At 43.9% G+C, this 14,895-nt stretch overlaps 1 protein-coding gene across 1 annotated transcript in view; it reads right to left on the bottom strand.

Moving 5' to 3' along the window:
- LOC118419229 (AF4/FMR2 family member 4-like) overlaps positions 1–14,895 on the bottom strand; it is a gene marked incomplete in the record, with an annotated part of 177,201 nt that overhangs the window by 8,860 nt on the left and 153,446 nt on the right. The window contains 5 exon segments of the mRNA XM_035825579.1: positions 858–1,000; positions 1,696–1,968; positions 2,965–3,103; positions 6,077–6,336; positions 14,283–14,887. Coding sequence (XP_035681472.1) covers positions 858–1,000; positions 1,696–1,968; positions 2,965–3,103; positions 6,077–6,336; positions 14,283–14,887 — 1,420 coding nt within the window.

The following is a 14,895-nucleotide window of genomic DNA, read 5'->3' as shown; positions in this document are numbered from 1 at the left end:
CCCTTGCCAAATTGCGTCTTAACATAAATGAAGTAAGAAATTAAAACTGAAACATGTGATTCAAAGGAGCAAGTCTGCATTCTTTAAGATTGCAAAACTGAAAGTTGCTTGCATTTTCTTTACAATGTTCTTCTGAAAGAACAAAAAAAATACTCAGAAGGGCCAACTCCCAACCCTTAAGTAAAATCATCACAGGGAAGAGGATGCAGCTGGCAGGGCACATCCTGCGCCTACCGAACCATAGGTATTCCAAGATTGCCATGACTTGGATTCCTACAGGTGGAAAACGGAAAAGAGGCAGACCCAAAAACACAAGGAGAAGGACTTTCACTGAGGATCTGAAAAGAGCTGGCATCCCTTGGGTACAGGCAGAAATGGCTGCAAACGACAGAGGACGATGGAAGCTTGCTGCCTTATGTGCCTTATGGCGCGGGAAGACCTAAGGTCTAAGGTAAAGGTTCTTCTGAAAATTGCAGGTCCTGACATGTAACAATGTCACCCTCACTAAACCTGTCTCCTATGTGTTGTGTAGAGGGGTGTCTCAAGGACACGTCCATTCCCTCCTGAGACTCAAATTTACTTGTTGGGGACCAGCAAAAATTTCATCCGTCCAAAAAAAATCTGAACTCCTGGACACAGAACTGATGAAATGTATTTTCATCAGCTTAAAATGACTGATTTTACAAGGAATTTTCTGTTGCTCTCAAACAATGAGAGCGACAGAAAAAGAATTTAATATGGAGACAGCCCTGGTTGTGTTATTGAAGAATCACAGGAAGAAAAGCTACATGTATGTGAAGCTAATTGCGGATCCCAAAGTCAAAGTGAACTCCACAGAAGGACCAACAGACACTTACTTGATGAGGTCCACAGTCTCTAAGTACATGGTTGAGGGCGACTTGGACTCGGACAAGTGGGGGTCGCTCTCCATGGCATTGCCGCACTGGATGAAGTACAACACTGCGTCCACGTACGTTAGAGTCTTCTGGTTCTTGTCCGCCTGGAGATAAAAACAAACGGATCACAGCGTTAACTTGAAATCCATCCCTACAACAGAGACGGATGGACAGTTGGTCTGATTCGTTAGAAAATTTGGGTTAGTCCAGTTTGGGGACAGTCACTTCAATTACTACCACTTTGATCCAGGTGGTTTGATAGCAATGTTCTCCCAAGGCCTTTTCAACATAGGGGGCCACTACGCTGTGCTTTGGATTCCCTATGCTGTGCTTTCAGCCCCTATGCCGTGTTTCAAAAAGCGAAGAGGACTTTTCTGTAAAATGTTTTGTAACAAACTGTTTTGGACCTCAAAAAGCAGGAAATAAGAGTTTCTGAAGGTTACAAATTTAAATTTCAAGGATTTCCCCAGATGCCCTACATCACTCACGACTACATCACTGACCATATATGGCTTTTCTGCACTAAGATGCCCCTACGCTGTGATGACAAAATCCTGGTGAGAACACTGAACAGTAAAGTTGTAGAGGAGCATACAGTAAGTACTATTGTAGAGGGGGATACAGTAAGTACTATTGTAGAGGGGGATACAGTAAGACTCACCAAGCCGTCTGCCAGATGCTTGAGATTTTTGGCTTCTGTTAAGTAGTGGTCTGCAGACATTACAGTAGCGACAGTAAGACTTACAGTAGCGACAGTAAAACTTACAATAAGACTAACAGTAACGCCAGTAAGACTCACCAAGCCGTCTGCCAGATGCTTGAGATTTTTGGCTTCTGTTAAGTAGTGGTCTGCAGACAGAGGCCTTTCCTCTGTGTCTGTCTTACTGCTGGTGAAGTACGGAATGTCCCCTCGGGGGTCGTGTCTCTCCCACGCCTTTCCGCCCTGCTGCCCCGACGCCAGCTCCCCCCACTGGCTCCCCGCCGCGTGCCCGTTCGTTGCCTTGGCGACGGGCTCCGTGGCGACGCCGTTCTGGCTGTGCTCGGGGACGACGGCTGGAGGCGCGTCCCAGTCCTGACAACGGGAAGGCACTTGTTGTTTTTTGGGTGTCTTCTTGGTTTTCTGTGGAGGTGAATATGGCGGGCGTGAGGGAGGGAACTGCCTACCAGCAGCCTGATTAAATCTCACTTATAGCAGCCCGCCCGACATCTGCCGGCCTGCTAGAAGGGGCCAGTTACAGCCCCGGACAGCAGAGTTCTTGTTACACAGACTAGCCTACCAGCAGTCTCAGAGGCCTGGCGAGTACGCCCATGCAACCTGACCATATCTACATCTGTACTGATCAACTGGTTTTAACCGCATATCCCCAGCCATGCAGTAGCAACTGGTAATATCATACTGTCAGACCTTAACTATGCAGATCTACCCACCTACATTCCTGTCAAACTCCAACTGCTGTTCAATGCATTATACTAATGGTAAGGCCCTGACCAATAGCCTGAGTACCATCCTCCATAGTGACCACTGCCTCAATACTTTTGTTAGCAAGTGTAAGTATTGAGGCAGCAGTCACTACGGATGATTGTACTCAGACTACATATTCTATTCTACATTACTTTGGGTTTCGGGGAAAGAAAACAACTAATTTTTAATAATGACTCAATTCTGCAATAGCTAAAAAATACATGGAAGTCAGTCTGGCTATTTTACCACAGGCAAGTTACACTGGGCCGTGCACTGTTTGTGTGTGTGTGTGTGTGTGTGTGTGTGTGTGCAGGGTGCATGCAAAAGCATAACACAATAACATAAACATCAAATCATAAACAACACAAAAGAAGAATGTCAACATTGAGCTATGTATGCCACAGGTGGCATATGTCAATAACTAAGCGGCTTATAGGCAATTACTATTACCTGGATAACAGCAGATGTTCCCAAAATAAGCATTCAAAATAAACATCGAAAGAACTTAAAGACCAGCAAAGAATTGTAAAAATAAATTACAAACCACAAAAAAAAATTTTTACATTTCCTGTCTATAGAAGCAAATGAAGGTGATAAAAGTCGTACCTTTTCCTTTTTCTTGCTGGATTCTTGCGAGGTTTGTCGCTCGACTTTCCGCCGTTTTGCGGAGCGGTCGGTTTTGGCGCTCTCCTCGCTCAGCCGGCTGGAGGTGCTGCTAACACTGGAGCGACGCGCAGAGCCCCTTCTGGGGATGGAGGGGAACAAGGTTAGTATGGAACATTCCTCTACCGAGCAACATCACTCTGGGACACCCTACAGCCACCCGCACAGCTACCACTACTTCTTCCTTAAAATTTTGAAGGAAACTGTGGGACACTGACCCTGACCTCCCCCTGTAGATACCACGATTGTAGACATGCACACACTACCTCAAAGCACTTGTATACATATTAGTCTTTTATGTACTTATTGTAATGGAATATTGTTACTATCCTGTCCATGTCAAATTCCATTCGTATTGTCCTTGTCTCTGTCAGCAGGGCTAGCCCTTTGCAATAGCCACAGGCTAATTGGGCAGCCCTGGCTGTGCGTGCCAAACTGATAAATACATAATTGTAATGAAACTCTTCCAGTTAAAACTTGCATGACTCATTTCGTAGAGATAGTATTTTTTTCAGCAACCAGGCTTCACAAAAACCAGAATGTTTCACCAGATACAGCATTTGTCTCAGGGTTGTCTCCAGCTGTAGATTTTTTTCTGATTGTTTGGGAGCTTGCTGTTGATTTTTGTTGTTTGTCTGTTTATTTTTTGTTTGTTTGTTTGTTCCTTCCTTTATTGCAATACCCTTTAGCGCAGTGGTTGACAATGCCAAGATAATGTAGATTGTCCACATGTAAGCCATAGCATGCTTCATCCTCAGTGTGAGGTTGATAGCTTTGCCTTTTCGTGGACTAGATCAGGGTTGTAGCCAGCCTGAAATCATTTTCAGTCCCCTTGATTTTGAATGGGAATCCTATCGAGCACCGAAGGCATGGCGTGACGTTGCGCGTCATTTCTAGGGGGTCTGGGTCCCAGAAAATTTTTAAATCAAGACCCTCTGAAACACTATTTCCTGCATTTTGAGGTGCAAATTTTGCTTGTAGACTAAGCTGTTCAATGGCATCTGTTTTGGTGAAGAAGAACACGTGGGTTTCAGTTTTTTTATATCTTTACATATCAATTTTTGTCTGTCCCAGGGGACGGAATGGGGAAAACTTTTTTCAGTCCCCAGGTGCAAAATTCCTTCAAAGGACTGAAGGACAGGTGCTGGCTACGACCCTGTACTAGATCTACTCCTTCTCCCCTCCTCCTGTCTCATGTTCTACAGGAAGTCAGTGAGGCAGAAGGGAAGCCATTATGTCCCAGCAGCCACTGATCACCCATTGGGAAGCTGTAGTCTGTGTGATGTGTAATTATCCGCATGGGCAGGTACACTCCCCTGGGAGGACCTACTCCTTAATTGAACCTGGACTGTGAGGGACTGTGAGGATCCTGAGAGTGACCCCAGATCACTTGTAAAGCCCTCTCTCCATCAAGTCGTCTTGATGAGCTCCTTAATGGAGAATGAACCTGCAGGCCTTCCTTAATGGGATTCCGCCACAGATATTGGTGGGCTTCTATGGGCCAAATGGAGCGTACGGCCAATATCAGCCGGCTTGGGCCAATTGTCTGGGAAAACCTGCAGGCTTTGGATAGGGGTAACCCTACAGGGCAGATAACATTATCCCTGGGTTTGACTTGATGTGTGTTCCTATTCTGGCAGGGATGCTCTTATGTTGCTATTATAAAACTGTTGTGTAGGGTCCAGATGAGTTGGCTACAAAACTTGGGCTTGGGCCAATTGTCCAGGAAAACCTGTAGGCTATGGAGTGGGGTAACCCAATGTACAGATAACATTAGGGAACAGGCTTGGGCTTTCCAGTGGTGTAATCCCTGGGATTGGCTTGATGTGTGTTCCTATACAACACATGCTGGCAGGGTTGGTTCTGTGATGCTATTCTGAAACTGTTGTAGGGGGCAGATGAGTTGATGACAAAAGCCCACACTGGTACCATAATTCCAGTGGTCAAGCCTTTAGGAAATCTGCAATTCCAGCGGTTCTATGGCAGCTGTGCAAAGCATGGCATGTACAGTTGCAGCTATATAAGCATGACTATCCATGCTTAGAGCACAGCTCATCCTACAGACTTTAGAACAGACCTTAGACATTGGACAGAACAAAATCTAAAGCTGGAGACAGCCCTAGGTATTGACCTTGTTCTGATATTTGAGCTACCCTCAACTCAAGGAAACAAAAATAGTTATGAGGAAATTAACTTGAAAGTTCATCAGTGTTGCATTGGTAAAAGACATTCTGGATCAGAGTTAGACTGTAACTTGCTACACAAAAAACAGAGACAGGGGTCACTATAGATTGTCTGCGACATATGACCCACTGCTCAACAAGTCACATGTATGTGACGTCACAGAACCAGTGAGTTGCTCATTCCATGACAGAGACTGGAGTTGGTCACTGGTAAATCTGTTTGACTCTGATCCAGATATAAATGTCTTACCGGATATTGGAGCTTATATCTTACCGGATATTGGAGCTTTCTTTTACATAATCCCAGTAAAATCTTACCTGCTTACGGTTCAATGGGTTTCAGACGTCTTCCTCAGAGCTTTTCACTGGTTAGACTGATTAAATCTCGCTTATAGCAGCCCGCCCCACATCCGCCGTGAGGGGCCAGTTACAGCCCCGTACAGCAGAGTATGTGTTACACAGACTACTAACTGGTGTGCTGCTTCTTGCAGCTATATGTGGCCGATGAAGTGGCGTTTTGGCAGCAAGAACACTCCATTCAGAAGCTCTGAGGAAGATGTCTGATATATGTGCATCGAAACGAACCATGAGGACAAAACTGGTGTCGAAACTTTAAAGGAAACTCAATGCTCTACCATCCTGATGAAATTAGGTAAGAAGAGGGGTAAAAACTCTGCCACGTTTGGGATAGTGTTCTCGCCGCGATAGCGCCACCTACGTTGGCTACATACAGCGGCGAGAAGCAGAACTCCAGTTAGAAGCTCTGAGGAAGATGTCTGACGGACATTGAAACGTCAGCAGGTGAGAAAACTGGTTGTGTATATAAAGAAAACTCTTATGTCTTGATGAAATTAGTTTCAAAATTTTCTCACCCTTTCTCACTGTCCTGCCTGCCGCCAGGGGGGGTTCTTGTTGGAGTGGTGCGGGTGGGGGTGGCCTGGGAGGGGGTTCTTGTAGGGGTGGGGAGGTTCCGTGTGGGGGTGCTGAGGCTGGTGGCGGGGGTGGGGAGGGTTCTGGTGGGGGTGGGGAGACTTCTGGTGGGGGTAGCTTTGGAATCCGACGTCGCCTCCTTCTCTTTCTTTGGCCTCTTTGTTTGCACCTCCTCTGCCGTGCTTGCTCCAGCCGCATCCGCCTGGAAACAACAGAGAATTTTAAAATTTCTTATTTCCATTGATATGATAGATTAAAAAATAAACATCAAATAACATTGAAGATCTTATACATATGCAGGGCTTGAAATACTTTTTTCTGCATACCTGCACAGGTGCAGGTAACATTAGAAATTACCTGCACCAGACAGATTTTACCTGCACCACTTTGAATTTAAGAAGTATGGATCATACTAAAATTTGTTTAGAAACCATTGCTATTTATTTTATACTTCACAGTCGATGCATCTGGTAAAAATCTACAACTACAGCATACTTCATGAAAATACCTAGTACATGGACCAGTGTAGGTTAGGTGCAGGTAGACACCAGAAATACCTGCACAGCTCCAATTTTACCTGCACTAACTTGCATATGCAGGTGGTATTTCGAGCCCTGATATGCAAAATATTTACAGGCAGTGTGAATAGGTTAATGCCATAGCCAAGGCTGGCCTTATAACATGCTATAACAGCACTACTCAACAAGTTCCAAGCCATTTGTAGAGACAATGACACTACTGTAGGGATGTATGTAAAATAACCTGGGGAAAACCTCAAAAATGTCAATTTATCCAGTTCAAGGTCTGTTCAAACTTGGTGTAGAAGGGGTGCGTACTTTATTTGAGTTTTTCCATTTTAACTTTCGGTCCCACAGATCAGTCTGAGACTTGCCCCAAATCAGGGGGTGCGTACTTTATTCGAGAAAATGCGGTAGATCCTATTTGCAGTTCCAACCAGCACAATTAACTCGAATTTCAAAATCAGTACAACTTTGACTAAATAATGGTGCAAACTGCCAGCAAATATTACAACATTCACAAATACATGCCAGAGTCAAAATTACACCACATAAAAACACCAGCCTCACAAAACACCAGGCACAGCTTTAATGTTCCTTCTGGAAAATTATCAATCATCTGACAGGAGATGTACGTATTAATCAACAAGCTGATTAGAGTGTAAAGTTGAAAGTTATTACACACAATTAGAGGATAGAGAATCTCCTGAGGACCATAAGAACTCCCCCTGGTGTCAGGGTAGGAAATTACAGGGTTGATAAACTGCTGCAGTTTGCTGTAAATCACACTAAGGGTCGTTAGAGGCTTCACGTACGGTTAATCAGCGCATGAACTGATTTCTGGAAAATTTCCGATAATCGGATCTCTAAAATCTTACGAGCTTACTGTACAGAATTTCTTTACAAGATTTCAAGAAATCTTTCCAAGGGTGTCACCAAGAACCCCTGTGCTCTGTAACATTCTTAAATGGCTTTTCTGCCTCTTAAGATACAATAAAATACACACTGCTGCTCTTTGCCCTGAATCTAAGACTCCACTTAAATCTCCATACAACACGTCAGCCTTGCAGCGAGCCAAATGCTAAGTGATGTTTTAACGTTTTAACCCTCTAATGCTGAGATACCATGTAAATAATAGGAATTGAGTCGGCCAAGTGGCCCTTAGCAGGGGAGAGTCAATCACTATCATTACCCCTACTTCAAGTGTATGATTTGAATGATGGTCTAACTGCAGTTCCACCCAAACATGGTAGGTGGCTCCTGCTGGGTGCACAGTGAGGCCAGTGACCATATGTACTAGTAAGGCTTTCCTGTCATTGTGGTACTGGTATTGGATAAGCACATATTGTGTCTCTAGGGCAGCACAGCAGACTGCATAGTTTTGGCAAGCGAGTATTTGGAGAATTTGACGGGGAAGTCACAGTTACAAATTGAGGTTGGAGTCTGGTATCCAGGCTAGGCTACTCCAGGAATCTTACAAGTCAGGGATGGAAATACAATGTGCCTTATTTCTGGCAATACAAGATTATTCCGAGCAAGTAATCGTTTTATTTGCCATATTGAAAGTTTTCATTTTTTATTCTGCAACCTCAACTCTTTTTTTCCACACTACACACTAGAAACATTTTGTGTTGCTAACCCTACAATGTCTCCTGTCAAGCCTACAGCTTTGGCAAAATTAACAGGAACAAATAGAAGATATATATAGATTTGCTGTGTTAGACTTAAACGTTCGGCCTGTCTGAAGGATTCGACTGGGCGTTTAAAGTTAACTCCTGTTACAGTTCTTCTCCCGACAAGCTGAGCGGTGCGAAGTGAGAAACGGTGGGGAGGAATTTCCAGCATCACAGCTAAGGGGTAATCCTGGTGCTTAGCAGTCTCTCACAGCCGATACGGTAAACACGGCTCGGGTTTCACAGCCGAACCCCCGCCGCTAACGGTTTCCTCACCGGGGCTAATCCCGCTCTAATCCGCTGCCCTTCTGTTCGCTTGAGCAGTGGATTAGTCCCAAGTACCTGAGCCAACGGGTCGCTCAAAACACCCTCAGCACAACAATGTGGGGCAAGCCTCGCAGGTAAACACAAAGGAGCCGTCAACAGGTGAGAAGGAGCACACCTGAGAAGGCTGACAGGTGAGGCGTGAAGGTAAAGGTCAAGACGAAGAGCAAAGCCGGCTTTATAAGACGGAGAGGCTTGGTAACAACACGGGAGTCCTGTGACACTCTTCAGAAGGCTGAGTGTGGTCGGTAAACACAGGCTGAACAGACGGGCACTCACACAGCAGAGCTAATGCCTGCTGCTGGCTCAAAGTGGCGCGATAATCGCTGGTTCTTAGGTGGGAAGTGGGCCAAGGCTCTAGACGAGAGAGGCAATGCTTCAGGTGTGTCCAGCGTGCACCGAGTCGTTTCCTTTCTTCAAAGTAAAAAGTAAGCTGGATGATGACTTCAAGCTACTTGATAAGCAAGACGACAGCATGAAAAAAAGGGCACTGGGAAGAAAACTTTTATTCTGAATAAATTCCCTCCTAGAAAATGTACAAAAATTTAAGGTTACCGTATAGATTTTCTCCTCCTCATCAGACCACATTTTTGATCTTCATGTTCAGTGTTCTAATAAAATGTACTGGAGCCAAAAAAATTGGTTAGTGTGGCCTTTTTGGAGAGGTATTTCTTCATGTGTAATGTTGGAAGATGGCTTTGTAAACTGCAGGGTTCACACTTCAGAGTCACTGCCGACTGCATGAGTAAGGTGAACCCTTGTGGATCATGACAAACCGACTACAAATGCCACCAGGAACAGAGGGAACCTACACTGTACACCTTTCCCAGTTCTACTCTGGGGCATCAACCTCTGCTGAACTCAGTTGGGAGATGGCATACAGAAGAACTTTATAAGTTTATTGCACTACAATTGTACACGGTACAATGTATGGCAACAACTATCACACAATGTACAAATTAGAGGTATAGACTGAATAAAGCTTAAAGGGGCATTCCACTCCACACGGGAGTGTTATTTTCTGATAGATATTAATTTTAGGAAGTGATAACTGCATACTACTTCACATTATACGATAAAGTACCCAGTTGCTCCACATGCCTCAAAAGCATTCAGTCTTCTACTAAACTCCCCAAGTACCCTCTAATTGAATTAATCCTATGGCTGAATACAATGGAAAACTTTTAGGTAAGGTTACAAAACTAATTTCAGGTTCGCTAAGAAATCTCGTCTTGTTCTTGTATTCTTTGCTATCTTATGAGCAATTTGCCTTCTCGGTGTGCTTAGCGTACCTCATTTATTCCGAAAATATGTACGATAAACAAAGTGTCTATGCGTATAGAGAATGCATGGGTAGGGTCTGCATGGGTTTAGTGAGTGTCATTATTGTTTTATAAAACACCCATCACGTAATTCATCCCAAGGTGAATTCCACAAAGTTCGGCTGATTATGTATTCATTGACACATTATCTATTGGAAAACAAGACTCCCTTCTGGAGTGGAATGCCCCTTTAACATACATGTATGCATTAATTCATTCATGTGCAGCTTTTCATCCTTATTACACATACATATCCATTTAAAACTAAGCGGGCTTGAGTTGGTTTAGAGAGACTCGGATAAAGTGCCTTGTGTATCATGGGATTCTCATTCTTTGATACACACCTACCCTCATTTTACATACAGTACAGCTCCAAAAGCTAGTTTATGGTGTCACTTGGATAAAGCGCCTTTGTATTATTTAACCTACATGTTCTTCTATTGATCACAAGGCTTGGAAATTGAATCTTTTATTTACACTGTATGGTCTGTCTTGAACTGTAATAATCTTGTTTTTGGATGTTTGGAGAATTAGTCTTTTGGAATTTTGGTACAGTATATGTACAGTGTACATGCCTTCAGTGTCAAGGTTTCCAGACCCACTTATACTTATAGAACAGAGGTACTGTTATTACTTTACACGTTGATGGATCCTTTCCTCCAAAACACCCCCAGTATGTTATACATCAACAGAAAGCTAACGAGTCCCCACTTGCTAACAAAGCCACAGTTTCTACTGGGTTGAACTTGAAGCAAGTTTGGCCTAGTGCCTGCGGTAATGATTTAGGGCAATAATGCTCACGCTGTATAGCTAAAAGCTGTCCTCTTGCCAATAAGAATTTACGAGGAAAACAAACATGTTTCTGGAGGTGACCCAATCCCACCCAGGCTGAGAGTAACACTGTGCCAAGGTATGTTCTGTGCAACACAAGTGATATACAACAGGCGGGGTAATAAAAACTTAAGGATAGAATTTATTGACAGAAGGGACCATTTCTAGAGTCCATTCCAAGACACCGCAAGGGTTGCCATTCATTCATTGTTTGCAAATGTTTTCAATTCTTTGTAAATATATGGTTAGGAGATTTGATACTTTGGAAATATTTTGAATGCTATTTCAACTTTCCAAACTCTATAGATATTTCTCCAGATATTTCTCGAGTTGAGTAAAACTTTGGAAATATTCATGATGTGGAATGGAATATTAGCTCTCAATATATGTTATACATCTAGGTCATTCAAGCCTGCTTTTATTATAAAGATCAGAGTAGTTTTCATCTAGAAGAAAAGTTTTGCACAGTTGTTGTAACTTTCAAACTTGAGGGTCTCCATGCGTGTGGGGGCAATACTTTTCACTGAATTCAGAAGAACAACCTCTACGTAATCCTAAAATCAAAGAAGGCATTTGTAAAAAAAAAAAAAAAACGCTTTGTTACTATTTCTACATGAATGAGATGGTTTTCCTATGAATTACAGAAATCAAAATAGGCTGCCTACACCTTCAGAAGAGAACATGCAGATCCTCAATCTTGGACAACTGAGTTGACGTGACCCTTCTGTTCCATGTTGCTCTGTGTTGGCCAGGTCACACTGTACACATGGTGTAAGCCAGGTCACACTGTACACATGGTGTACGCCAGGTCACACTGTACACATGGTGTACGCCAGGTCACACTGTACACATGGTGTTACTGTTAGCCAGGTCACACTGTACACATGGTGTATGTTGTGGCTTTGTGAGTGATAATTGGAGCTGAAGACACAGTTGTGCCCAACATGCTGACATAGCAGAAAGGAGCCTCAAGGCCGATCAACATATTGCTTCTCATATAGGACTTAGAAAAGGCAGTGGAAGGAGAGGGATGGTCTCCACCTTCCTATACCGTGCCCTACACACAGTGGATAACAACCCACTGCTACTACAGCACAATAAAAGGCTATGAGACTACCTTTACCTTTTCACAGATTTTCTAAGGAGGAGAATGACATCATATTCAAGTTTTCCTTCTTCAATCTCGTCATTTTTCTTCCCTTAAGTTTTCCTTGGGAATACTAAGAACCAACTAAATAACTTATTGTTGCCCAAAAGCCTCACTAGAAACACAGTGTTTAGGTCTGACAAAGATGACAGGTGGATCCAATTTGGCAGGAGCATTTTTGAACATTTTCCAAGCAAAGATGTTTTGACACACATGCCAACACCCGCCGCTTCAATGGTAAAGAGGCTAAAAATTCCTGCACAAGACGACTAACCATCCTTTCATAACATAAGACAACCATATCAAGATATAATGTACGTGAAGTTCAAACATGGAGTTCAAGTCTACAGCAGAAGCAGTAGTTTAATCAGGGCTGTCTCCAGGAAACATTCCTTTGTCCTGGGATGAAAATTTGCTTGTTGAAATGGTGAAAAGTTTCATTGCATCTGTCCAAAAAAAAACCCCATATCTTCCTGATATCAAATATGTAATGTCTAACCATAAAATGGTAGATGCAAAATGAAATTTACAACATGGGCCCTTAAACAATGAGTTCAACTGACGCAGATCTAAAGTGGGAGACAGCCCAGGGTTTAACACAATTTGGAAGAGAGAGAATCCAGAGCCAGGTTGTCTGATCTGCTATCAGATCCAGGGTGTCGCTCTGATCGTACCTGACAGGACTGATGCAACGCAGCTGGCTAAGGGCTGGGCAACTTCTCATTCTGGGGCCATTTTTCTCATTTACTCAACATCAACAGATACTCTCCAAATGTTCACTTTGAATAGATACCTCAAAGGCGAGTCAAAGCCATTTTTCGCATTTAATCAACATCAACAGACACGTCTCAAATGTTCACATTGAATAGATACCTTAAAGCCTTAACATTATTTAAAGCCATTTTTCGCATTTACTCAACAACAACAGATACTACCCAAATGTTCACATCAAATTGATACCTCAAAGACAATTTTCTCATTCAATCAAAATCAACTCTCCAAATGTTCACTTTGAATAGATACCTCGAAGCAACAAACCTGTTAACTGATTACATTAATGGACATGTCTTTTTATCATTTATAAAAGCATTAATGGCTTTCTCTATTGCCTTTTTGTGACCATATAACCACAATAAAAATTTCGATAGTTACTGTCAGAGTTGGGCTCAAAGAGATGTCGGCAACAAATCCTTAAGTGGTACAAGTTTTGAAAATACCGACAAGCTGTTGCCTTCCAACACGAACGCAAGCCGTGCCAAATCAGCGGACCTGTGTGCCCTCCCTGCCACACAGGTGCAGCCACAGGTCCACATGATTTACAGCCCACTGCACTAACCAGGAGGAAACCCTGCCAAACCTTGCTGCACCGCCTAACACTACAAACCCCTGCCTTCACATTTACACCCCACTGCCCTAACCAGGAGGAAACCCTGCCAAACCATGCTGCACCACCTAACACTACAAACCCCTGCCTTCACATTTACACCATACTGCCCTAACCAGGAAGAAACCCTGCCAAACCATGCTGCACCCCCGTAACACTACAAACCCCTGCCTTCCCATTTACAGCCCACTGCCCTAACCAGGAGGAAACCCCTGCCAAACCATGCTGCACCCCTGTAACACTACAAACCCCTACCTTCACATTTACACCCCACTGCCCTAACCAGGAGGAAACCCTGCCAAACCATGCTGCACTGACTGTGATCACTACAACCCCCTAGACTGCCTTTGTGCAACAACTGCCAGGTAATCTGAGCTGCTTCAAACATCACAACACCATCCAACACGGCTCACTCTTTCCAGTACGCTTCCTCATGGACAACACCAACCTAAATTGTCTGTAGCAACAGCTGGCTAACCATGGTTACCCATAGAGCCTAGGTAATATCTAACTGCATATACTAGTAGTAATCTGATGGTATCCTTGAGACTAGGTTTTCAGATCTTTGACAGTGGAAGACCAACATGAAAACAGACAGAGGGAAATACTGCACCTTGGCAAATAGTTACGGAAAGTGCATTTTTGTCAGAATTAAGGTTCCTCCAAGCCCAATGTTTTCATCTTGACCTATTTGCTGTACAGAATTCCTAACATTTTCGTTGAAAATTTATTGGATGTAGAAATTAAGCAGTGGACTAGTGGACCCTTGCGTTCATGGTTCCATGTGGCCAGAGGGCTATTGAAACAGAGATGGGCATCGCCCCTATTCACTGGACGGTGTTTGAAGTATTTGGACTCATACTCATACATGAATATGAGTATCTGTATGAGTTTGAAGTATTTGAACTAACAATGGTAAAAATACACACAGGTAGACTTGAAACCTTACCTGGGATTGGGAGTTGTCTCTTTTCCTCTTCTGTACTTTACTGCGGGGTTTGCTCTCCGAGGAGGAACTGGACTTTTTGCTATCTCCCTGTCTGGACGAGTCTTTCCGGGCGGGTATTCTGTCCAGTAAGGAGAGATCAATGCTAACTATCAAAGACTTCGGAATGCCGTTGTTGCCATAGGTGATTTTCGGCACAGTGGAAGCGAGGTCCCCCTCAATGGGAGACAAGAGAGGTTCGTTTAGGGGGGACAGTAACGAGTTATCGCTGGATAAAACGTCCACAGACAGCGCTTTTTCCTGGCTGCCGCCGCCGCTACTCGAGGCCGCGGCCTTCTTACCGCTGTCCCTCGCCTTTGGTTTGCTGGAGCTGTTCAGTTTGGCCCGGGGGGAGGGGCTCGCCTTCGCCGACGCACCCCCCTTCTCCGGAGAAATATTCACCACGTCAACCTCCAAGTCTGATTCGCTGTCGGAGTCGATAAACTCCTTTGACTTGACCTTACTGCTTGTCTGTGGGGTCCGTTTGCCTTTCTTGTCACTGGACTTCTTTCCCTGCACCGTCTTGGTTGTCTTGTCCGTCTTAGGGCTGGGCTCGGCCCAGTTCGTTTGTACTAGG

Source organism: Branchiostoma floridae, chromosome 7, assembly GCF_000003815.2.
Source record: "Branchiostoma floridae strain S238N-H82 chromosome 7, Bfl_VNyyK, whole genome shotgun sequence".
Taxonomy (NCBI): domain Eukaryota; kingdom Metazoa; phylum Chordata; class Leptocardii; order Amphioxiformes; family Branchiostomatidae; genus Branchiostoma; species Branchiostoma floridae.
Note: the sequence above shows the minus strand (reverse complement) of the source record. Positions and strands in the feature narration are given on the sequence as shown.